General features: G+C 41.7%; 2 protein-coding genes across 5 annotated transcripts in view; one reads left to right on the forward strand and one right to left on the reverse strand.

The window, feature by feature from the left end:
* Positions 1-8,378, forward strand: part of SRPX (sushi repeat containing protein X-linked) — a 40,025-nt gene extending 31,647 nt beyond the window's left edge. For all 4 annotated transcript variants that reach the window (XM_030954367.1, XM_030954376.1, XM_030954358.1 and 1 more), the window contains 6 exons: positions 466-592; positions 2,314-2,435; positions 3,068-3,247; positions 3,744-3,877; positions 5,178-5,299; positions 7,350-8,378. In XM_030954367.1, the coding sequence (XP_030810227.1) occupies positions 466-592; positions 2,314-2,435; positions 3,068-3,247; positions 3,744-3,877; positions 5,178-5,299; positions 7,350-7,530 (866 nt within the window). In that variant the 3' untranslated portion in view covers positions 7,531-8,378. The remainder of the gene's footprint in view (positions 1-465; positions 593-2,313; positions 2,436-3,067; positions 3,248-3,743; positions 3,878-5,177; positions 5,300-7,349) is intronic.
* Positions 8,379-18,686: 10,308 nt separating this feature from the next.
* Positions 18,687-24,305, reverse strand: part of SYTL5 (synaptotagmin like 5) — a 76,537-nt gene continuing 70,918 nt past the window's right edge. The window contains exons 15-18 of the mRNA XM_030953265.1: positions 21,991-22,099; positions 20,622-20,757; positions 19,525-19,733; positions 18,687-18,933 (exon numbers count right to left, since the gene is read on the reverse strand). Coding sequence (XP_030809125.1) covers positions 18,791-18,933; positions 19,525-19,733; positions 20,622-20,757; positions 21,991-22,099 — 597 coding nt within the window. The 3' untranslated portion in view covers positions 18,687-18,790. The remainder of the gene's footprint in view (positions 18,934-19,524; positions 19,734-20,621; positions 20,758-21,990; positions 22,100-24,305) is intronic.

Genomic DNA, 24,305 nt, shown 5'->3' on the forward strand with positions numbered 1-24,305 from the left:
AAACCCACAGGCATTTTGGGCTCTGTGCTAGGGTTTCTGAGACCCCTGGCAGGGGTCTTGGCTGCTCAGGACAGCCAGAGGATGTCCTGGGTCCTGACAACTGCACAGATGGACAAAGAAAAGGATGCAGATAAACAGAACATCCAGACTCCCTGGGTGTGATCTTGCACATCCCTCCTTGGAGTTCAAAGCCATCCAAAATGACTTTTTAACTGAACTCTGTACAGAAATTTACTGTAATTACTTTTAGTTGGGTTCTCTGCATTGCAAAGGGCTGATCACTGTCAGCTCTTCTTACAAAAAGGTGAGAAGTAAAGGCTCCATGCACCTTGGCTGGGATGAATCCAGGGCTGAGGAGGCCAGCTGGAGGTGGTCCTGGACTGACAGCAGGGAAGGAGCTGTGGAGAAAACGCACAGCTCTGACAGATGCTCCAGTGCCCTTTTTTGTCACATTCATTTCAACAGATACTGAACCCCCGAGGATCCAGTGCCCGAGCGTGAAGGAGAAATCGGCGGAGCCCAACAAGCTGACGGTGCGCGTGTTCTGGGACACGCCCGAGGGGCGGGACACCGCCGACGGCATCCTCACCGAGTAGGTGAAAGGCTCTGCCCTGTGCTTTTCCTCCTCCTTACTCTTCTGTTAGCAGTTCAGCAGGCCAGGTACCCTTTTCCCTTCATTCATCCAAGGTGCTTTTTTATGGCTGTCACATATCACTGTTCTATAAAGAATTGCATGTTTGGAGGTGTTTTGCAGAGCTTCTTTGTGGGTCTCATGATGAGCAAGTTTTCTTACGCCAAGTAACCTTTTGTATATAACAATGAAAACAGTAGGTAACAGAAGAGGTAAGCTTGACTGTCTTACAAAAAACAAGGTGTGTCACAAAATGATATCTGCAATCATTGTGTTTCTGTCTTAAGGTAGTGCTGGCTACTGATGTCCCAGGATCCAGCAGTTACCTTTAAAATAACATTTCTTGTTTGTAACCTTGATGGATTTAAACATTGGATTTAGACATTACAGTTCAAAAATTTTGTTGCTTTCTACGATTTCACAGCCCCATTTTCCAGAAGAACAGGGTGTACTTCTCATGGTACTACTGTCTCTGATTTTTCCATTTTTATCATGCAGGATTTAGGTCAATCTATCTGGATTACTATAATGGTGGGAGCATGGAAAATCTGTTTCTTTCAGTAAGCAAGTTACATAATTACATCAATGGACTGGTTAAGCTTAAAAGCTCAGAGTTGTTAAGCTTGAAGGTGTTTACAGTTTCATGTGAATACCAAAAAAACTAATAAAAGACAATGATATTGCCCTTCCATTGCTATAACTTAATAATTTCATAAAGAAGAATCCATTACATAGTTAAAAACCTGATTGTCATTAAGGTCTGATGTAACAATTTGGTGACAATTAACAACATCAAAAACTACACCTGGTAAAGTAAAAACTTGTAAAATGTCAGAATGAAGAAATTCCTAAGTCTTTTTGACAAAGGAATGTCGGATAGGCAAAAAAATGGGGAGTATCCCATGTAGACTTTGTCATACAAGTAACTGTTGTCAGCTCAAAAGAGCCAAGCTCTTGGTTCAGTGGAAGCTTTTCCATAAATCACATCTCTATTTTATAAAATATTGCTAAACTCTGCTGTTTTATAGAGTATGCAGTGCTTTTCTTAAATGCACAGTTTCAGGAGTACAAAAGCTTTTCTGTTACATGGAAACCTCTTGGGTTACATGCTCTCTGCTTCAATACTGAGATTATATTTTACACTTCTGAATTCTCCCACCTTGTTTGCAGGACAGGGGCAAATTCCAGGTGAAAATGCTGCTGTGGATGACCACACCCTTTTGCTGTGACACTGAATCTCACTTTCTGTACATATTAACAGTCACAAGTGACAATCACAGGAGCAGTTCAGAGCAGCTGGTTGGGAATACATCCCCACTGTAAGAGGCTGGATGCTTTCTTTTTTAATGTTGACTTTTTCTTATGTAAGGAGAAGGAAGCTTGAGCTCCTCTGGGCATTATGGGCTTGGCTACACTGGATTGTTTTATAGGAAGGGATCAGACCCTGCCCACTCCAACTCCCTTGTCTCACCAGCAGGGTGGGCTGCAGGTAGCAAATTTAAATACTCTGGTTGCTGCTGCCCAGCTTCTTCCTTTGCTGACTTTCAAATCTTCTGTCCTGGCAGGCAGCCAGACAATCCTATCATGCCACAAACATCCCTCTTTCAGGCTTTTACAGCATTGTGAGCAAATAAATACTGGTGAATTTATGAACATCTGTCCTGTTTTATCTCTTGGTTTAGTGTTATTTTGAAAGGCCTGCCACCAGGGTCACATTTTCCAGAAGGCGACCACAAAATCCAATATACTGTGTATGACAGAGCTGAAAACAAAGGCACTTGCAAATTTCTTGTTAAAGTCAGAGGTAAGGATTTTTTACCTGTAAATACAGATACTGATTTGCACCTGGCTTAACAGGCAATTTGAAAATGTCCTCATTTATCTGCATATGTCTGTGTATATAAACTCTGTGATGATGCTGAAAGAGAACAGAGTCTTGCTGAAGACCCTGGGGGCCAGGTCTGCAGCGTTGCTGCACCTCCAGGAAGAGCTGCTTTGCTCAGTCCTGCCTCCAGCTCCACACCCCTTCCTTCCTGCCAGCTTCTCCTGCTACACAGCCTGTGAGCTGCTGAAATGAGGAGGTGAAGGCATTTTTTTCACATCTCTCAAGCAGGGCTGCCCTTTCACAGGTCCAGATGTTAACCTCTGGAGTTGAATATACAGAGGTGACCTATGGTTTTCGGTTTCAGCCCTTTGTGCTCCATGACATTTTGTCCCATGCGTACGCCTACACATCTGTTTCATTTCACATAAGAGTTGAGGGATGGGGGAGTTCAGGTTGATTGTTTGGGGTTTTTAAGTGCATGACTAATAACACAGAAAGCAAACAGAAAAATGTCTTTGGTACTGGTATTCCACTGACCTGTGGTGCCTCAGTAACAAATGGTGATTCGTGCTGTGTCCTTCATTTTGTTTTGTTTTTTCTCTTGCTCAAAGTCAGGCGCTGTGTGAAGTTAAATGCCCCAGATAATGGCTACATCAAGTGCTCAGGTGATGGAAATAACTATGGTGCTACCTGTGAGTTCTCCTGCATTGGTGGCTATGAGCTGCAAGGAAGCCCAGCTCGAGTCTGCCAGTACAATTTGGGGTGGTCAGGAGTGGAGCCAACCTGTGCACGTAAGTGAGTATTTCACCATTCTGCCAGAAGGAATCCAGCACAGGGATGCTTAGGGCAGTGAGAATTTGGGAAAGGGGTGTGGGGTAGAATACAGCTGCAGTGTCCCAGAGGTAGGAAGCTTAGGGCAATGAGAATTTGGGAAGGGGGTGTGGGGTGGAATACAGCTGCAGTGTCCCAGAGGTAGGAAACATAGCGTCATTTTTGTGTCCTCTGTCAGTTTGCACTTAACAGCTGAAGCTTTTGCCACTTTTGACTGCTCTTTCCTAGAGTTTGTTTTAGCTCAAAGCTTTCTACAAAATGTCACATTCTGGAGTCAATCCATTGTGCAAGCTAGAACAGTCTACAGTAAAATTGTTAGCTTCAATGAGGCCAGCATTTCACTCATGTCTTCTTTATTATTGATTCTTGTTCTTGTGTTTCTGCTGTTGAACTCTGCCTCTAGAAATTGACCTGTTTTCAGTGTGCTCCATAACTTTTGTTTTAATTTTATTCCAGCCATGAATATTAATGTGAATGTGAGGACTGCAGCTGCACTTCTGGATCAATTTTATGAGAAGCGGAGACTGCTGATTATTTCAACTCCTACTGCTGCTAACTTCTTCTACAGGATGCAGCTGGGGATGCTGCAGGTAAAACACATTTAAGAGGAATGTGCAACTATTTTTTTCTTTAAAGAAAGACACAAGGACAAGCTTCACTGTTTTACATAAATCCAAAAACTTCAGCTTTTATATTGTAGCCACTGAAAGATCTGGGTCAAGCAGTCATGGTTCCAGATTAATTCTTTTCACAGGGGTTTGAGTTGAAATATCCCCCCAGTCTCTAACTCAGCTCCATTCTGGATTGTGCTGCCTCTGACCAGTCACTGAATCCCAGGCAGTTCTGGCCCTTCCATTCTCCCCAAATTAATTTAACTCATGCTCAATAAAAATTCCGTATCTCAGCTGCTAAAGAAGTTTAAAAAAACTCACAAACCCAACTCTCCAGCTGTTAAGCAGCTCATGCAGACCAGGCTTACAGAATTTGCAAGGAAGTCTGATTAGCTTCAGAAATAAAAAGTGCACCAGCAAACAAAGGACCAGAGATGCAGCACAGAAATCATCCAGAGTGCTGGAGGTAACACTGGGGTGCTTTGTTCCAAAAAACCCAAAACACCAGGTAATTTTCCTTCTTATGTGTTGTGTGATGCCTTTGTTAGCTTTTTGCTAGTCTTAGGGATAGATCTCCAAAATATATCTGTGTCCTCAGGGAACAGAAAGAAAGGAAGCAGTTCTGTATTCTTTCACAGCTACAAATGCTCCTATCTTGTTTTTTCTTCTCACAGAATGTAACAAAATGCAGTATAAATAATCATTGAGATGTGAATGTGATGATATTTTTTACTGCTGGCTTAAATTACACTTGTATTTAAGAAAGAAAAAGCCAACCCAAAAGAGCTCCTTTTCCCTATTAGATAAACTTGGCAAGAAAATTCAATATATTGATCAAACTGAATTTAATGGCTATAGTACATTTTCCACTTCTTGGCAGCAGGCAGATGAGTTGGCATGGAAGAAAACTTTCTACAGTCAACTTCTGTTTCACATAATTTGCTTTGATTGCCAAATTAGGTTATTGGTACAATGCTTAGTATCCTGGCATCTTCTCATATAACTACAGAGACAAGTTGATATTTCTCCTAGGTGATCTCTGTGTGTTGGTTTCCTTAGAATATCTGAGAATCTGTTACTTAACCTCCCATGGAGTCACAAAGCTCCAGTTCTTTGCTGTGAGAATTCGAGTATTTGCAAAACATGCTCTCAAATCAGTTTAAGACATTTAACTAATTTAAGAAGAGGGGACTTTGTGAACCCTTGCTGCACACTCAAAACATCCCCCTGTTCTCTCAGGGATAACCAACCCCCCTCTCTCTCCTCTGAACCATTGCAGCCAGCACAGTGTGGGTTAGACCTGCGACACGTCACCGTGGTGGAGCTGGTGGGTGTCTTCCCAACACTGATAGGAAGAATAGGAGTGAAGCTGCTGCCCCCATCACTTGCCCTGCAGCTCAGGTAAAGGAAGCTCTCTCTGCTGTTGTATTTGCACCTTATCCTACAAGTTGTGTTGCCTTTGATCCCTGCATCTTACTCTCCAAATACCACGTGTTCTACTCTAATGTACACAGCTAGACACTGCAGAGTAGATATTGGAGCACACCGGGGGATTAATTTGCTGGCTGTATAATAGCTACAGCAATTTAAAACACAATAACAAACTTATTTATATTTTTAGTATGACTATGTTCATAGGCATGTAAGTTTGTATTTTTGGGTCTGCCACTGAAAACACTTCAGAGTCTGTGTGTATTTGTGTTGGAGTTGCTCCTTTGCAAGGACAGCCCCAAATGGCAGAGACAGCTCATCCTCTGCACCAGGGCTGGTGGTGGTTGTGGCCAGGCTAAAGGGGAAACTCTCTGAAGTCCCATATGTAGGAATGAGATGGGCATTATTTGAAAGAGGAAATTATCTCAGCCTCCCCAGCCTGACTGCAGCATCAGCAGTTCTACTGAGGTGCCTAAACTGTTTTGACTCGGGTTTAGACTGGCAGAGGATTGGTTTTCACTTGAAAGGAAGACTTCAAATGCCAGCATTTCCTAAGGACTGGAAGAGGAAAAAAAGCCAAAAGTGAAGGCCTCATTGGCAGGAAAAGAAGGAGTTGTTTAGAAAAAAGTCAAGGAGCATTTTAAGCAACATGATCTAGATATGCCTGAGGAAAGGGACTAAGTTTTAATTGGAGACAATGAAAATTGCTAACACAGCAGAGAGGGGATTTTTAAAAAATATTTTAAAAAACTGTCCTCAATAAAACAAAAAGGAGAGCACAAAAGCACTCTTTTAAAAAAAAAATAAAGATACTTCTACTAAAGTTGAAGTGGTTTTCTTGTGGCTCTGTAGAAAATAATGAGCTCTCTTAACATCTCATTCCCTGATCTCTTGCAACCTTTAATGAAGCTATGCTTCAGAAATTGGTATAGTATGACCTGCCCTGCACTCAGTGCAAGTTTTTTTCTTTGTTGTTGCTTAGTGTGTCAATCACACCTTTCTAGTTCTGCAAGGTGCTCCAATCAATATGAAATGTACTCTTAAGAATAAAAGTGTTGTCCAGAATTGACATTTCAGTAAGCTAATGAGCACAGGTGCCCCAGTTAAAACTTTGGAAAGCACAGAAATTTAGCATTTGGATTTTTAGAAGCATTTTTTCTTAGGTAATATATGACACAAGATGAATGTAGTTTTCTTTCACTGTTGCTTCACTTTAATATTTATTTTAGTTTGAATTTAATAGCCAAGCTCCCTAATTGCAACAAGACTATGCCTAGAGCCCTCAAACCTTTTAGGAGGCTAGGGAATGCCAATTTTGGTGCTTCACAACTTTCCAAAAATCCCTCCAGATTCTTCTTCATGGCAGCTTTCTCTCATTCTCTCATGGCTGCCTGAATTTATTTACCCCACACTAATGATGTTGACTGACTGCATATCCAAGCACCTTCTAGTACATTGCTCCTTCAAGCAAAAGATGAAAAGAGCACCACAGATAAACTTCTGTTACTTATGTAGCTTTTGCTACTAGAGGAGCTTAAATGACCACTTCCACCACTTTGGAAGAAGGACTCCTCCATGATTAGCAGTGGCTTTTGTTCCTCTAAAATTAGAGTCACAGATGCTTGTTATTATTAGGTAGCAGTGAAAGCAGACTCCAATAATTTTGTCCTTCTTTTTCTTACTGTAATTTTTATACCAAGGAAAACCAAGAAGTGGAAGCCAATAAAGGGAATAGTCGTACTTGTAACTCAAGCTTCATCACAAGGGTTTCTTTAGGCAGTGTTCATACTTTTTTTGGCTAACCTTGTTTCACTCCTGTGACAGCAGTGGGTACTGGCAGAGAACAGAGCGGGGTGCAGTCACTTTGACACGTGCAGGATCCTGCTCTTTATCTGGCTCCTTATTAATGCTGAAACCAAACCTACACTCTGTGTAGCCCCTGTGACCATGCCCACCTTCCTCTGCTCAGACTGAAGAGCCTGGTGCTGCCCTTTAACAAAACCAGTTCCTTGCTTTGCAGGCTGCTGCTGAGGATCCCCCATTACAGTTTCAACATCGTGGTGATGGACAAGCATGGCATGGACAAGGAGCGCTACCCCTTCCCAGCAACACCAGCTGAGCTGTTTGCCCTTATTGACAAATTCCCCTTGAGAAAAGATGAGATGAAACTGCAAGCAGAAATTGGTCAGTCATGTCCCTAATTCAGCATTTCAGGGCCTGCCCCTGTTGGTGAATTTTTTTTTGGTCCACAGAATTCTCCCCTTGGTGCTACACAAAGCATGGCTTTTCTAATCACTGATGTGGTTTTCTGTGTGTATTGGTAAATCTGTCCAGCCATGCAGCTGCTCTGCATAGAAGGGTGCTCTTTTGTACTTTCAGTCATCTTTAGATCATAGAATGGCCTGGGTTGGAAGTGACTTTAAATATCATTGAGTTCCAGCCCTGCTGCCATGGACAGGGACATCTTGCACTAGATCAGGTTGCTCAGAGCCCCATCCAACCTGGCCTTGAACACTTCCAGGGATGGGGCAGCCACAGCTTCTCTGGGCAGCCTGTGCCAGTGCCTCACCACCTGCACAGTGAAGAATTTTCCCCTAATGTCTAATATGAACCTGTTCTCTTACAAGTTCAAGCCATTCCCCCTTGTCTGTCACTCAAGATTCTTGTAAAAAGTCCCTCTCCATCTTTCCTGTTGGCTCTGTTCAGGGACTGGAAGGCTACAATTAAATCACCCCTGAGCCTTCTCTTTTCCAGGCTGAACAATCCCATTTTCTCAGCCTTTCCTCACAGGAGAGGTGCTCTGTCCCTCTGATCACCTTGGTGGCCTTCTCTGGACTTGCTCTGACTGGTTGATGTCCTTCCTCCTGCTGGGGACCCCACAACTGGATGAATGTGGATGTAGAATTTACTACCTAATGGAATTTCTTGTACAGAGAGTAAAGAACTGAGGCATGTTTCTGGGAGTTTATTTTAGATTTTTCATTCAGTGTAAAATTGGGGTTTCTTTCTTACTGTTTATAATTCTTTTTATTAATAAAATATTGTTTTGCAAACAGATAGTTGTCTAAAATTCCTCTTGGGGGTTAAAGTTGGTCGATTGATACAGAATTTGGTTCAAAACATCTTTCTGCAAACCATTATAAAAGACATTAGCCTCACATTGAAAGTGTATGAGGAACCCACTGGTGCCTTTTAGTTCCACTAAAAAAAGTGTCAATCACAGACAAAAAGCATGAGCCAGAGGGAACACAAGCATTGATTTTCAGCAGCAGCAAGGAGAAAATTGGTGATGGCAGGAGCATGGAAGTCATTGCCACAGGGAATATGATGAAGGAGCGGCGATCGGTGTAGAGGATGGGCAGTAATTACTAAGGCCCATGTACTGCAATTCTTAATGGGAACATATGTTCTTACCTGCTGCTCTTCTGCTTCTGGCTTTTAATGTCCAACAGTCTGGGAGTAGCAGACTTTTTTCTCCCCCCTTCACCTTGGAGACAGACCAGGCTGTTGATTTGATGGCAGGGAAATATTACTCCAGGGAAACATCATCAAGGATTTGTCACTTCCAGAGCTGTGAAAATACTTGTTTGCAAGTCATCACTTTGAAATGAACAAAAAAATTTCCCTGTTTAATAAAAAAATATCAGGAGGCAATCAGAACAGGAAAAAAAAAAATTTGTTTTATTACACCCCAGAGTCTCAACAATCCACTCAAAGAATAAACATCATGCATGAAGAGTACAAGTGTCAGAGGAGTGAAAACTGTGAGTTACAGTTTGGATGCCTGTTCACAGGGTATGATGCACAATTTGACTGTCTGAGCTAGCACCCAGCATCTGTGCTGTTCGTTCTTGCCCCTCAAGAGCAGTCTTTTCTCAGCCAAATGCTTGTTTGACTTTGACCATAAGGTAGAGTTTTAAATTTTACTGTGGTGTCAGCAGAAGAACAGTTTTAGCAGCATCTTTAAAGCAATCCTTACCAGAATTTGGTCTCTTGCATCCTCTGAAATGACAAAAAAACCCCAAAAACAAAAACAAAAAACTTTTAAAAAAGATTGGTCCTGCAAGTGAACTAATGAGGAAGTGAATGTGAAGAGAGGTAAGTCAGCCTTGACACCAGCAAGCAAAAGCTAATTTGTGGGCTGAAGCATGACAGCACCAAGGAGGAGCTGTGTGGGGGTGTGCCATGGACAGGATGATCTGCTTCCCAGTGTTAGCAGAGTGTTGCTGAACACCCAAGAGCAGCTGTGAAAACATGGCTTGGCCCTGCAGTGCTGGTGCCAAAGGCCAAGGAGATCAGGATACACCCTGAACTCTGCAGGTGGGGGTGCCAGGATGAGCGACTGAGGGGCAGGGATTTGCCAGGATGAGCAGCTGAGGGGTAAAGAAGCCCTGTGCTTTCCAAGTGTTGCTGTTAGGAACAAGGGCCAGGGTCAGGACTGGTGACAGAAATCACAGAACTGCCATTTCTCTTCCAGACCTGACCAAACAAACAATAAAGTTAATGTTGAACCCACTGTAAAGGAGCAAGGAGGGTGAGAGGCTGTGGGGTGCTGGACACAGCTGCACCCCAAGCTGCCTTCCCTCTGTCAGTGGTTAAGGGAATCAGGGCTGGGCACACCAAGGACATGGATCTGTGGGAGGAGACCAGAGAGGAGCCTCAGGTGGCCCAAGGGCTGGAGCCCCTCTGCTGTGGAGCCAGGCTGAGAGCACTGGGGCTGGGCAGCCTGGGAAGAGAAGGCTCCAGGGAGACCTTGGAGCAGCCTGAAGGAGCTGCAAGAGAGATGGAGAGGGATTTTCAGAAGGGCATGCAGTGATAGGAAAGGCCTTAAGCTGAAGGAGGACAGATTTAGATTACATGGTAGGAAGAAATTCTGCAGGTGATGAGGGCCAGGAATCTGGAGGTTTTCGGGGCCAGGTTGGATGGGGCTCTCTGGAGCATGGAAGATTCCTTGCCCACAGCAGGGAGATTGGAACAAGATGATCTCAACCCAAATTCTGTGATTCTGTGCCTATGGAACAGAGGCAGCCCAAGGACACATTCATACACAGGCTGCTGTGGCCCCAGTTCTGGCTCAGGTTCTTTTGCAAGCACATGCTTAAGAGCATGAATCACAAGTGGACAGGTTTAGGGTTTTTTTTCCCCTCACTTTTCTCACTGAAAAAGGAGAGCAACTGATTTCCAATGCTTTAAAATCTATTACAAAAATAAAAATCTCAGATGGGTCTGATTTTTCTCCTGTATTGCTGCAATTCCAATCTGCTGCTGCTCCATGTTGATTTAGGTACAGAGTCAGTGCATCCAGTCATCTTTCCTGACTGCATGAACAGGAGCAGAGCTTTACAATTGCTACAATCAGGGAAGTGATTGCAATCACTAGGCTGTTAAGGAAATTGAATTAAGTGGAGGAGAGTGCATGAGTGATTGGATTACTAGTTACATTCTGCACAGAACATCTCTTAAAATCCTGTGATTAAGAAAAGCTGTTCTTGATTAGTAATACAAGGATTCTGGCATTTTCTGTTGTACATTTTTGTGGGGAACAGTGAAAAATACCATGTGCCATCTCTGTTTTGGGAGTCAAATCAGCCTGCATGTATGGTATGGAGGGAATTGGTAGAATGGCCTCTTGGGAGTGTTTGAACAAGGGATTTAGTAGTTCTGGCTTTAGTCAAGCATTTATATATGCAAATATATTCCAGTAACTCATCCTGTACACTTCTGGTCCCAGAAAAATAACACTGCATAAGCAAGGTTCAGTATCTACACCAGTGCACTTTTTTTTTAAAGGTTTCACAAAAAATTCTCCTCCCTCAAAGTTACAATGGCTGGAGTCTATTTCATATTCCCAACTCTTCTTGCCATAGCTCTAATCCTACCACTGCTGTCAAAATGCAAATCTGATTGAAAACAGGAATATTAGACCTGCCATAAACCTTACCCTTTCCATCCCACCTCCAGGCTGTTCATTGCAGGAGATGTGACATATCACAGTGTGTGGATACAGTCATGGGCTGGAGGTTCCTACCGCAATCTGGAAGTTCTGAGTGTGAACCAGAAGACTTCAGTTATTTCAGATGAGAAAAGAATTACTGTTCCTGATGTGCAGCATCTTTTACAAACAAAACTATTGAGATAAATTGTGGGAGGCAGCAGTTTCTCAGCAAAAAAGCAATTTTGTAAATGGCCTGATTTTCCCCAGATTCTACCCAATAATCCACCTAATTAGATGAGAACAACCCCTGCTGTCACACACCTCCTCTACAGCTGCAGAAGAGAGGCAAATTTGAAGCTGCACATCCCCATTCTTGAAGTTCAAAGCCCTCTGGGACAGAAAGTGTTGTGTTCTAATGAAAACACCAATGATCCTTCACAGCTCTGCACTAAACGACCACAACATGGGACTTCATTACAGCTCAGTGCTTACATAAGAGCATGAGTCAGACTGCATCACATAATTAATGAAAATGCAGAGCCTAAAGAGTAACCTGGAGTGTATTTAAATACTCTAATGATCACGGCCCACTTTTTAAGTTGAGGTGGGGGAATAATAGAGCTCAGGCTGTGCAATCTCAGTGCTCAATCACTTCCAGCCACACACCACAGTCTCTGCTCCTGCTGTACATCCACATGAAGCAAAAAGTGCTTCACACCATCGGGAGGTGGCACAGCTCCTCTTGGCCATGCAGCTGCTGCCCATTTCTCTCTCCCCATTTGTGGCTGGAGGACATTTTTTATGGCAGCTTGGTGAAGGGAAGAGTGGCAAACCACCTGCAGGTGCTGGAAGGCAGAGAGCAGCAAGGCTGCCTGGTCTAGAGGAGCCAGTGAGGACATGGGCAGCTGAGGAGAGCACATATGTTTTTTTTCTGGCCTCTTCCAAGCAGTGACCCAGCTGCTGCATGCTCTGTGAAACACAGAGGGAACAAATAGGAATGCCAGTGTCCATGCAGAATGTGCTAGTGCATATCTAGCTACCAACATGTCTCCCATTGCCACCCACACAGCCAGAAAGTAACCAAAACCTGAATTTCAATAAATAGCATGGCCCTGACTTCAGATTTACAAGGATAATTAGTCATCTATCACCTCCAAGAGAAGGGGAGGAAAAACTAATATTCAGTTGTACAGGAGTGACAGAGATGTCTTCCAGACCCTCAAGCAAGTCTTTGAGTACTGTCCTGAGCCAAGGTACAGAGAGCAAAGAAATGGCAGGAGGGCTTTTCCCTACCTGCAGCTGCCTTCCAGTTTTTGGGTGTCTGACCTGCCCATAAAGGCCAGAACCAGCACAGATGAGCTAGACAAGAGTGGTGTGAGGGCAAAAGACCCTGAACTCAAACCAAGAGACCACTGAGCCCTGCTGAGCTGGTCTCCCCTCAACCTGGGCACAGGAACTGAGCCAAGCTTTCAGACTGAGCAGAGGCAGCACAAGCCTGAGCCCAGGGTTTGCCTCCTTTCTCACTGGGAAGGCACAGCAAGACACAAAAGCCGAGGGGAATCACAAGAAGATGTAAGAGAGCCCTCAGCTCTGAGGTAAGTTGAAGGGAACACGACTCTGCTGAAAGCGTAAATTAAGGGGTCGATGCTTGTTGCTTGTTTTCTTATAATAATGATTAAAAATAAATCAGGAGCAGAAATTAGAGAAAAGAAGCATTTTGAACATACCTGAATTTTCAGGTGGGCAGGACCTTGAACTAGGGAAGAGGCAGGAGATTCAGAGATGGAGGTGAGGACCTGTTGAACAGGTGGAGTTAATATACGTGTAAAATAATTTTATAGCAAGGAGGAAAATGCTATATTTTCCTTTTCCTTAGAATTGTGTATTTAAAAGAAATCAGATTTAATGCTTATGAAATCAAAAATAGCTTAATTTCTACACTTGAAGTGCTTTTAAGACAAGAAAAGGAGAGACAGAGACACCATCAATGGAGTCTCACCTCCGAAAACATGCAAGGCCCCTTGCATTAGGCATCACATATAAGAGATGTCTTTACCTCAGTGAGATACATAGAGGATACATAGTTTCCTGTTACTCATTTTAGGAGAGACAAAGACACAGCAGCATTTCAGCACTTTAATTTAGAAGACATAACAGAATTCTTGACAACAGCTGCAAATGTCTTACCAGCCATCTTTGTCCACAAAACAATGTACAATGCACAGTACAAAAATGTCCTCAGCAGAAAACATTGCTTTGTCTCAATTTGGGCAAAGCTTAACATACTGCAATACCATTTACTGCTACTACTGTTCATGTCCACCAGAATAATTAAACAAATTGCTAGCAACAGATTTTTAGCAGAACAAAGGCAGCACGAGGGATATGTGACATTCTCTAACTGCTGCAACAAATGACTATGCTTGGCTTTAGGCAAACCTCAACAATTAGAACTATTCTCAAAAATATACAGAGAGCTGTCAGGAGCAGTAGCACACAGCCATGTAAATGTTACTGCCACAAAGTAGGATTGTTGAAATAAATAATCTAAATAAAAGGTCAAGATGCAGCCAGGGTGAGTTTCAAAAACAACCTAAAAAGTCACCTCAAATGCAAGCTGAGATTCAGTTTCCAGTGTTAATATACACAGTATAATTAACACTGTAATATCACTTATTAAACAGGATTTGAAAACATGAAATCATCAGGGAGGAGATTCATGGGCACAGTGGTAAGGTTCTGTTAGCATGCTTCTCCTCAGCATCTCCTGCTGAGCAGTGGTAAAGGGCATCACTGCAAATAAACATCTGCATCCTGTTCTGGAATTCACCATCATTTCTCTAGGGTTCTCAAATGTTAACATTTCTGGGGTAGAAAAAAAAATAACTAATTAGTTGAAACACAAAAAGTTTACAAAGTGCATGGGTCAGCTCACAGAAGATACTTTTTTCTGTCATGGTGGCAAAGTGCTGAAAATCAGTACTGTGTGTTAGCAAAGAAAAATTTCAGTCTTAACTTCATATAGAAGAAAATAAGTGGGGCTCTCCCATCACTTGTGCACGCTGCCTCCTCCCAGATACTGGGGATCAGAGTCCAGGGAGAACCTTCTGGTCAGGCTGCTGAACTGAAGGGAGGGGTAAAGGGAAAATAAACCCTTGCAAAGATTCAGGTACAACTCTTATTATCTTGTGTGAGCCCACAAACCAGACAGCTGTGGAAACAGGGCTCTGATCTCTTCTCCAAAGGTGTAAGAAATCCATGCAGCTTTTCTCTTCATGGATGCTACAAAACAAACTGCAAACTTTACATTCCTGAAGCTGGGCAATGTGCAGAGCCATCAAGAAATCAAAATTACGCCAGACTAAAATGCAACCCTGCTGCTACTTCTCCTTATCAGTTAGGACCAGTGGATGCTCAAAGGCTGCTCTGCTGTTGTAGTTGAGTTGGTATTTTGCAGAATACAGCTTAGAATAATTGCATTTAGCAGAGTTTAACCAGTCAGGAAAAGAAAAATCAAAAATTAATATATAAAAATGCTTCATTCATGCTGCCTCAGCATAATCTGCACTGAAAGAGGCACAGAAGAAAAAGCTTCCAGTCTAATGTACCATGATCAAAACATGCTCACTATCCCAATGCTTTCTCTCTTAAACCATTACAGCTGGAAAAGGATGGAAATGTGACATCTGAAAGGCATCCAAGGGAAGCAGTGGCACTTGGATTAGCGCAGGAAAACGGCAGCAACAGCAGCCCCTGGTCTTTGCAGCTTTCCTCTTATCTCACTCAAGTGTAACATGGTGGAGGTAGAGGAGATAGGAAGGACATTTCAAACCTATTTCATCTGGTTTTGGAATCTCAACATGCAAGCAGGTTTAGAAGCCTGAAGTCCCCATTCAGCTGATGGAAAAAATCACCAGAGAGCAGGGCTGGATACCAAAATCTGCTGGCGGGGCTTGGAAAGCCCTCGGCATCAGCTCTTTTTGATAGTTATTGGCACTGTGTGTAGATGTGTTTACTGGCCCAACTTGACCTTTTACAGCTAAAGTTGCACTTTTATTCTTCTTAATGGGTTGAACTCTCAAAATGTAATCACAAACCTTGCTAGAAGAATATGTAGCAGAGTAAAATGTGTTTTGTAACACATTTTCTGCACCCACCATAGAGCAGATTTCTTCTCCACTGATGCAGCTTCAGTTGCTCAGGTCTGTGTAGAAAAAGACTTCAGAAACATCAGCTCTGCTGTATCTGTTTACTCAGGGCACGAGTTTATGAATCAGTGTTAAAATTGTGGCCATTTCCTCCCAAAAATTAGCTTTGAATAAACCATTCATGCACCTTCAATATTACAAATACAGATAGAAAAGGAAGGCTTTGGTCTAATTCCTGGCTTTCTGTCTTTTTTGTTCAGCCTGGTAACACACAGTGCATGATGACGCACAATTATGGGCAATTAATTCAAATATCCGGGAAACAAGAAATCACATCTGCAGTTAATCATCTTGTGCTTTTTCCAAACCATAAACCATCTTTACAGAAGGAGAGAACAAAGAGATGAGAGACATAATTAAATGTGACATTTTCCATAAATCAGATGATTCCTACAAATGGGCTGATAACATCAGAGAACAGCAAAACTTTCCAAATCGCTCTGGTGTTTATCTGATGCTCATCATCTCTCCGAGGCTCTGGTGAGTATGACAGGTTTTATAGTGACACCATGCTGCAGAACTGTCCCTGCTAACCCAGGAGGTCGTCCCACTCTTCTACCCCAAGCCCCAGCAATGGCAATCACCACCACCTTGGCTGGAATTCCTTCCCAGGTGAAACTGTTCCTTGCATAGGCTGAGCTGCAGCCTGCTCAGAGCCCAGCCTGTGACTTCAGGTGTGGGCTCAGAGTGACTTTTTGGCCCCTTGGAAGGAAAGGGCAGAGCTTAAAGCCCATGTGTGAGATGGGTGACACTTCCCAGATTCACAGCCATTCATCACAAACTCTATCTTATGATCAAAATGGGCAGAAGTTGAAGCAGTGAAATACAAATTTTTTTGTTTCAAAGCAAGATGTGATTTAGCCAAAACATTCATGCTTAGGAGATTAGGAAGTACCATTCAAAAATTAGGCAAAAGCTTGTGCTCCATGCAAAAGTAAATTAAATTTAAAATTATTTTATGTTTTTTTCAGTTTGGCAAATGAAAAAATGCCCATTCCAAGGTCCAACTTGGAGGAATTTTTTTGTTATTATTTTTGCCATCAAAATTAATCAAGGCAAACCATTCAACAGACCAGTGTTCCTCTACAACTTGAGCTGGAATTTTACCTTGAAGAACCATTTTCTTTACATTCAACAAGTTTATCTGTTTGAAAAAAACTTCTAGCAAAAAAAAAAAACAAAAACACAAGTTTGTGCCTACATGTCAATGTAATTATTATTCCCAAAATAAATTCAGGTTTGTAGTACAGAAAACAACTCAAAACAATTGTATTAAAGAGAGAGGTAGTTAATGTGTCAAAAGTTAGGTTTGGTCACTTTAGAAGATACTGATAAAAAATAATCTAATATTAAAGACAGACTATGGTGATAAGAACAAAGTCATAAAATGTTGTGTGCTTGATATTTGTGCTCTAATTTATGGGCTCGCAGCACCTGCGGCACAGATTTGTAGAATGACAGAATCATTTAGGTTAGAAAAATTAAAAGTCAGCTAAAACCAAACTAGACTTCCCTCACTGCCCAATTTCAGCTGAACTTCAGACAAAAATAAAGAAAAGATAAAGAAGGAAAATGAAGTCAGTTTTCTTGAGTAACCGCTGATGTTTGGTTCCCAATCTAAGATTCTGTAGGAGAATTTTCAGTTTCAAAGATGACTTCGTAATTTCTGAAAATGCTGAGTCTCCAACTGGGCAAGCAATACCTCCAGTGACTTTTAAAAGTCATATCAGAATTTTGAAATAACTTCTGCACAAAGAAACAAATAATTTTATTAAAACTACTGTTTTCAACATGAATAAATACTTTTTAAAAATCCAATAATATTATGATTTTAAAAGACTGACTGTAAACTTTCCTGCAGTTTCCAGCCACTCCAACAAGAAACAGCATAAAATATCTTAAAATGAGAAGAATTAATGTTACATTTTAAGGTTTTGAGTTCAGCTCTAAATACATGTACTTAATTGCACACTAGGACAACTACAGATGTCAAGATCTCCAGCTGTAGTTGCTTAGCTATCAGATTATATTCTGTTGTGCAATACAGATTTCTTGCAATAAACTTTTACGGGAAAAAAATTTAGGAATAGCTATAGGTGCATTTACTAGTGCAAATAGAAAGCTGTGTTCTAATTGTGGAAAGTTCAGAAGAAATGCTGTTCACCCAGTTTCCTGATCTTCCTTTGTCTTGCACCTTGAGGACCACAAAATTACGGTTGAACAATTGTCATGGTTAATAAGATTAATGATTGTATTGGCCAAGACCCACTCATCATCAAATCCACTGGGGGATGTTCAGGGGAAAAAATGTCCTACTTGGATTATAAATAATGTGCATGGGCCTGGGTGGGACCCCAGCCCATTCAGAGGAGATTTTACAATTATGCAAATCATTTTGGCATGTGCTTTAATCCCATTCTGTTCTATACAATCTGTTGAATCAAGTTTTAGCTAACTCTGTCCAAACCTGGCATGTGTCTCATCTCAGCAACACATCAGATGGGGACTGGCATGTGGACATATTCCCTCCATTCAATGACATCAGAAGGTCTTGGCTAGAGCTGTCAACTGAATGAAAACCAGCAGCATCATGCAGTTCTGGAAACTGAAGATTTGTTAAGATTTATTTTCATTAGAGGCTCTTTGAAGCAAGTCTGCCTTTTATACATGTGCATTAAAATACCCAGAGGATGCCAGGACACCAGCACTGCCCACCAGCCCACTGCTGCCTGGTTCTAGGGCAGTGCAACACTGCATTGGCCCTGCTTGGCTGGGTTTTGGTCCCAAGCCTGTCATGCTGCACCCCTGCACAGCCCAACGAGCAAACACCATGAACAAACACTGTTTGTTGTCCTTCATAACATTATGGCTTCTTAATTTACAAACACCAAAGCACAGACTCACTCTGAATCTGCTCGTGCTGTACCACTGCTGCCTATTGGGCCATCCCTGAGCCAGAAGGAGATTCATAAACCTGGCATCACTCACTAAATGACCAGTGAGGGGGTTTGCTCACTCTGAGCAGCCTCAGGCAGAATGCTCAGCAGCTGCACACCAGCCACCAGAGGGGACAGACAAAGCCAGAATGATCTCTGTGCAAGGTCCTGTTCTCACTGGCTTCAGGAGAAACAATTCACACAAGAAGCCTGGGTAAGGAATGTGTGCATGAAAGTGCAGAATGCATTAAAGTCTCACTCAGAGCCTTAATATCCAAGGCAAAGGGTGCAACCCTTCTCAGGTTCAACGGGCCAAGTGACAGGAGCCTGGACACCCCTGTAGCCAGGAGTAGCTGTGGCACCTCCCAGCAGTCAAAGCCCTTCAGAGTCTGCGTTTCCCCATGCTGGATCTCAGCATCAACACCCCTTCCACTGCAGCTCCTGGGCTGTCAATCATCTTCTGCCAGAGGTGCTGCTCTTCCCCTTGGGAGTCCATCCAGTCAACCTCCTTGCCATTGCTCACACCTGGCAATTGTAAAAACATGGGAATTTGCCATTTTAGGAAGCAGATGGATAACATCACTCCTCATTTACAACAGTGTGCAAGAGAAATGACAAGCACCTTACACTTCCACCTGCACAGGGAGTTGTACTGAAAACACACAGCTCCTGGAGAGCCCTAGTTTGTCATTGAACACCTTCAGGCACATGGGCAGAGGGTCATAAACCTCCCCACACTGCACCACAAACAACTTTTCCCAGCACAGGGGAATGGATTCACACCTCTTCCAGCTCACACCATGGCCAGCAGAAAGGCTGCACAGAAGTAGCTGACTCCTTCTCACTGGGATGCTGAGGAATGCTTCCCAAAGTATTCACAGTTCTTTTAGATTGTGCAGAAATACAAATGGGCACATAATTTTTCTGTCTCATTCTGTGGAGGAAAGAACTAAATAATCTACAGATTACCTACATGTTGCCTTTTCTCCATTTTCAAATTGCAAAACTTCCTGTGTATTTTCAAAAAACTCAGTGACATTTCTGTCCTTCATACACATGAACCAGGAAAGAGGAGAGCAGAATAACAAAAGCAACATGAGTCAGATGGGACCTTACCATTTCCAGTGCTCAAACGGACACCTCCCAAAAAAATATTACTGGAAAGTGACTCCTTGTCCCACACAGTCAGCTCCAGGCAGACATTCCTTATGTCCCCTGAATTCAAACCACTGAAGGCAAAGGTGTGATTCCACTGGGGGTTCACACTCCTTTTTACTATGGGAGTTTTGTGTTTTGTAGCTTTGCTGTCATCTGGGAGCAGGTACCTGGGAGTTAAAGGAAAATGAATATGGAAGTGGATTTTCACATTGTATTCATAATGTATAACAATCATGTAGAGGCTCAAATGGGATCAGGACCCCATCTTCCCACTGGTATTATGTTAAGCATCTACCTCAAGTACTTATTTTGCATTTGTGCTCCCTTTGTTCTCATACCTACAGTGTCAGTTACCACAAGCAGAAATTGGAATTCAGTCTCCTTGCCCCAAGACTCAACTACAAACTTTTTATATCAGTGAGGCTAAATACAGACAGAGTCATAAAAACATTGGCTAGAAGGGACCTCTCTGGAGTCATCATGTCCGGTGTCCATCTCAAAGTGCAAGAAGAGATTGTCCAGAAAGGAATTTAAATTACTTTCTCTACTTGAAATGTATGCACTGAGTGATAATTTTAAGCACAGTAGAAGATCAAGATAAATTCTAAGCTGCTCCAGGGAATTAAAGACAGGATGTTTCCTATGGACCCCGTTCAGTAACAACACTCCACCCATTAGCATGAATTGGAACATATCTAGAAATCAGCAAGCCTGAAAACTAACATTCAGAGCAAAAAATGGCAAAGAAAAATGTTTTATGATATCTATTAATTCCTAAATGCAACATTTATAATGCATATCCTACATTTATGAGAAATCCATTATAATGAGAGATGCAGGATTTGGTTAATTTTTTTCAAACACAAGCATTCTGTGTAGTTTGGATTTTGAGTGTCCAACACAAAATGCTGCATATCTAAAAAACACACATATGTTGTCATCCTATGCAAAATTTTTGTGTACTCATGTGCTTACAGGCATGTGATACAAATCTTAAATTAGTTCCAGTGCAGTCATTAAAAAAGGAGAAAAGGAGAGGAAAAAACCCCACAAACCCTTTAACAAAAGTATCAGATGTGCCTCCTGATTTTACTGCTGTTAAATTCTTTGCTTCTTTGATGAGGACTTCTAATATGCCTCCAGATGGCAGATGAGAATCTCCTTTCTTTCCTTTTTTGAAGCCTCTCTTTCCTAAGGATAGAACAAAGTGGCAAAATTACAATCAGAAATTATATTGTAGTATATATTATATACTCACAGACTCCAGGCTGAGTCCCTGACTCTGTTCTAACAGATATAATATAATATCTAATAGATATAATATAATATCTAGTAGATATAATATATCAGTATATATTGTAAGACTGATTTAAAAATGTAAATTGTCTTGGCTACATTTTTAAAATAATCATCAGGAGTGATGTTAAAATGTACTAATTTTAAAAAATGCAGGCTGTATCTGAACTGAGCTGATAACAATGAGCTTTTAAGGGAGCAAACCTTGAGTAAACCCTAATACTAGTAGAGGGAATATCATCTGTCAAAAAAAAAAGAAGAAAGGAGAAGGAAGGAATCTAATCCATCAAATGGAAATGTTAACAAGCAATACTGTCACTGAGACAGTGATATTCCTGCATCTGGTATATCCATGTACACTCAGGTGCTACCCAGTGATTGCTCTCACTTCGAAGGATTGCTGTTCCTCATGCTAACACAATGCAAAGAGTAACTCTCCTCCCTTGTTCATTGCTGATGAAAATAATGGCTCACCCTCAAGAACTCAAATAAGATTTTACAGGACTAAATTGCAGCAGTAATACAGTAAGACTGAGCAGAGGAAAAGCAGTGAGAAAAAAGGGTGAAAATGAGGAGGCAGATTCAGGTGAATTAAGCATGAAGTTCTAAGTGAGGTGTCTTACTTGATCAGCTAAGCACTGTATATAACTCACTGAAAAAAACCTCTCAGACTACAATGCAGACAATTTATTTCTCTGTGGCTGCCCTTGATCGTGTTACCTAATGTCTGGATTTTGGTTTTAATTAGGTCAGAGCCATGCATCAACCATTGACTGCATATTCCTCTTCCATTCTCTCTTCTTAAGTTCAGTGTAAGAGAAAAGGATGAAGCAAAAGAAACATACACATGGTTCAGAATTTCCATTTTACACATAACTATTGAAGCCAGGTTGGAAAAGGCCTTGAGCAGCCTGGTCTAGTGGAAGCTCCCTGCTCATGGCAGGGGGCTTGGGTTTAGGTGGTCTTTTGGGTCCATTCCACCCCTTAACATTCTGTGATTCTATGAATGAGCATATTAAAGTATAATTTCAATCTTCACCATTACCATTGCTTCACCCTAAGTGAGGATTTTTAATACATCATCATCACATGATTTTTAAAATCCTCATTATTAATGTTTGTTTTTACCTTGAAACTGTCCCAGAGGAAGCATTAGGTTTCTGTCTGGGGGAATGTAACGTAAAACCACTGTCAGTTCTCCTTTGTATTGAAGCCCAAAATCTGTCACAGCCTCCACCTGAAGAGAAAAAAACCAAACCAACCAGAAATCCAGCCAAGGTTAATCATACAACTTTTTCTTTTGATTTTAATTCTGTTGAAATGTAGCAATAAATCTAGAGTACTTTAAACACTTCTTAAACACATCAAGATGTACCAGCCCACTTTCAGATAATAAGACATTCAAATTGGAGGCAATCACATTTTAGAAAACTTTCTGAGCTAGGGAATGCAAGCTCTCAGAAAAATAAACCCATGTGGCATTAGACACTGTTCAGTGAACACACAGAGGAGAGAGTTATCTAGCATGAGTAAAAAAACCATGAAAAAAACCAACAGCAAAAAAAAACCCTCAAACTTATTTCTGAGTATATAAACTGATTTAAGCTGATAGTCAGCCTTTATTTGCACCAGTCAGGATTTAAAATGCAATTAGTTTCATGGATTATAGAGAAGTCACTCCTGAGTCACTCTTTGACTGGATGTGTAGGGAACAAAGGTGAGGGAGAGTAGAGTGCAGCTTTGAAACACAAAAACTTCTTAAAAACTGTTATTCCCAGTTTCTTCTTTCTTTTTCACACAGCTACTATTTCTGCATTTCTACATCCTTTTTAATAAATGTTTAAATCTTACCCAGAAGAATGCAATCAATGCTCCTCAGTCCATCTTTCTTGAAATAATATCACTGGCAGGGTACTGAACTTTCATTCACTTTGCAAGAAGTGGGAAACTACATTTTAAAAACATTGGATGCAGCACAGAGAGCTCTGACTTCACTGGTGGAGCTGGGGCCACTCCGATGCTCTCAGCAGCCTGGTGCAGTGAGAGCTGTCCCTGCCCATGGCAGGGGTTTGAACAAGGTGATCTTTGAGGCCCCTTCAAACCCAAACCATTCTGTGATTCTCTGATGTTATTTCTGTACATGCTTCAGTCCTTAGGTTTGGGCAAAATTAACAAATCTTCCTGATTTCTGCAGAGGGATGAAGGACATGGATAAAGGGAGAGGATCCTCCAGCACTGCTGGAGGCACACGAGGCACCACAGAAGCCTTAAAAGAATTGTTTGTAGAAGAATGTCTGACCTGTGAATGTCTGAACTGCTATGAGATGTATTCAGCTTGTTTCCTGACACCCCAAAGGTCAAAATTCTACTGCCCAGAGAAAACAAGTGAAAAATCCCCACCAGGAATTCCTAAGGTGTGTGCAGAGCCATCATTGCCTTCACCTCACAGACTCCAGGCTGAGGCACTGACCACTCACTGGGCTCAGTCTGCACCCAAGGATGGGACAGAGAACAAAGAAATTTTAGTCACAGCAACAGGGCCCTTTTGTGACTTTGAAGCATTTTTACAGCAGCACAGGCACTGCTGTGTTGCTCTACACACTGAGAAAAACAGTCCTGTCTGACCCCAGTGTCCAATGCCAGCTGCTACAACAAAGGACTAAAGAAAACCTGCAGTAAATGGCTGTGGAATAATTTACACATCTAAATTGTGCCAGTCAGGCAGCTCACTGTTGGCCTAAACTAAGCAAGTTTAGGATCAAGTTTCCCATGAAAGCATCAAAGGTTATTTTTTATTTAGTTCTGCTAGTGGACAAGCAATGGTGTAAGTCCTAATGTCAGAAAAAAAAATTGTCAGCCTCTCCTCCAAACCCACGTGTCTCTGTCCTCTCTTTAGCCACAGAAATATTTTCTCTACTTTTTCTGACTTAATCACACTCCTCTGGAAAAGAGATCTCTCAATGCTCATAGAAGAAACACATCTTCAAGTCTCCAACCTTTTCACTGAAGCAGCTAAATGATTCATCATAAAACAAACAAAGCACTGTAATAAATCCCAGAAAATGTTTGATTGCCATTCCTCCATTCCTGTCCCTATCAGGAGTCCATATAGGAGAATTGTGTGCATTTTTTGCATGGATATTAGCCAGTGCTTCTTTTAGTAGTAATAATTTATTTTTTTTAATATCATCCTTGCTGATCAAAAACTTTAGCAGTGTTCTAAGTTTAGAAACATTATTGGTAACAACTTAGGAGGCAGACACCAATTCTGTGTTTGCTTACTTTGACATTAAAATAAGTAATTTAAAAATCCTTTTAATGGTATTGGAAAGAATCAGATACCGCCTTCCAATTGGACTGGCTGAAATGCTTAGTTACTCATTACTTATTTTCCTGAGCAGGAGAGCTTCATGACTATTTTTGTTATTTTCCCATTAGGATTA

The sequence above is a fragment of the Camarhynchus parvulus genome, chromosome 1 (genome assembly GCF_901933205.1).
Source record: "Camarhynchus parvulus chromosome 1, STF_HiC, whole genome shotgun sequence".
In the NCBI taxonomy this organism is placed as follows: Eukaryota; Metazoa; Chordata; class Aves; order Passeriformes; family Thraupidae; genus Camarhynchus; species Camarhynchus parvulus.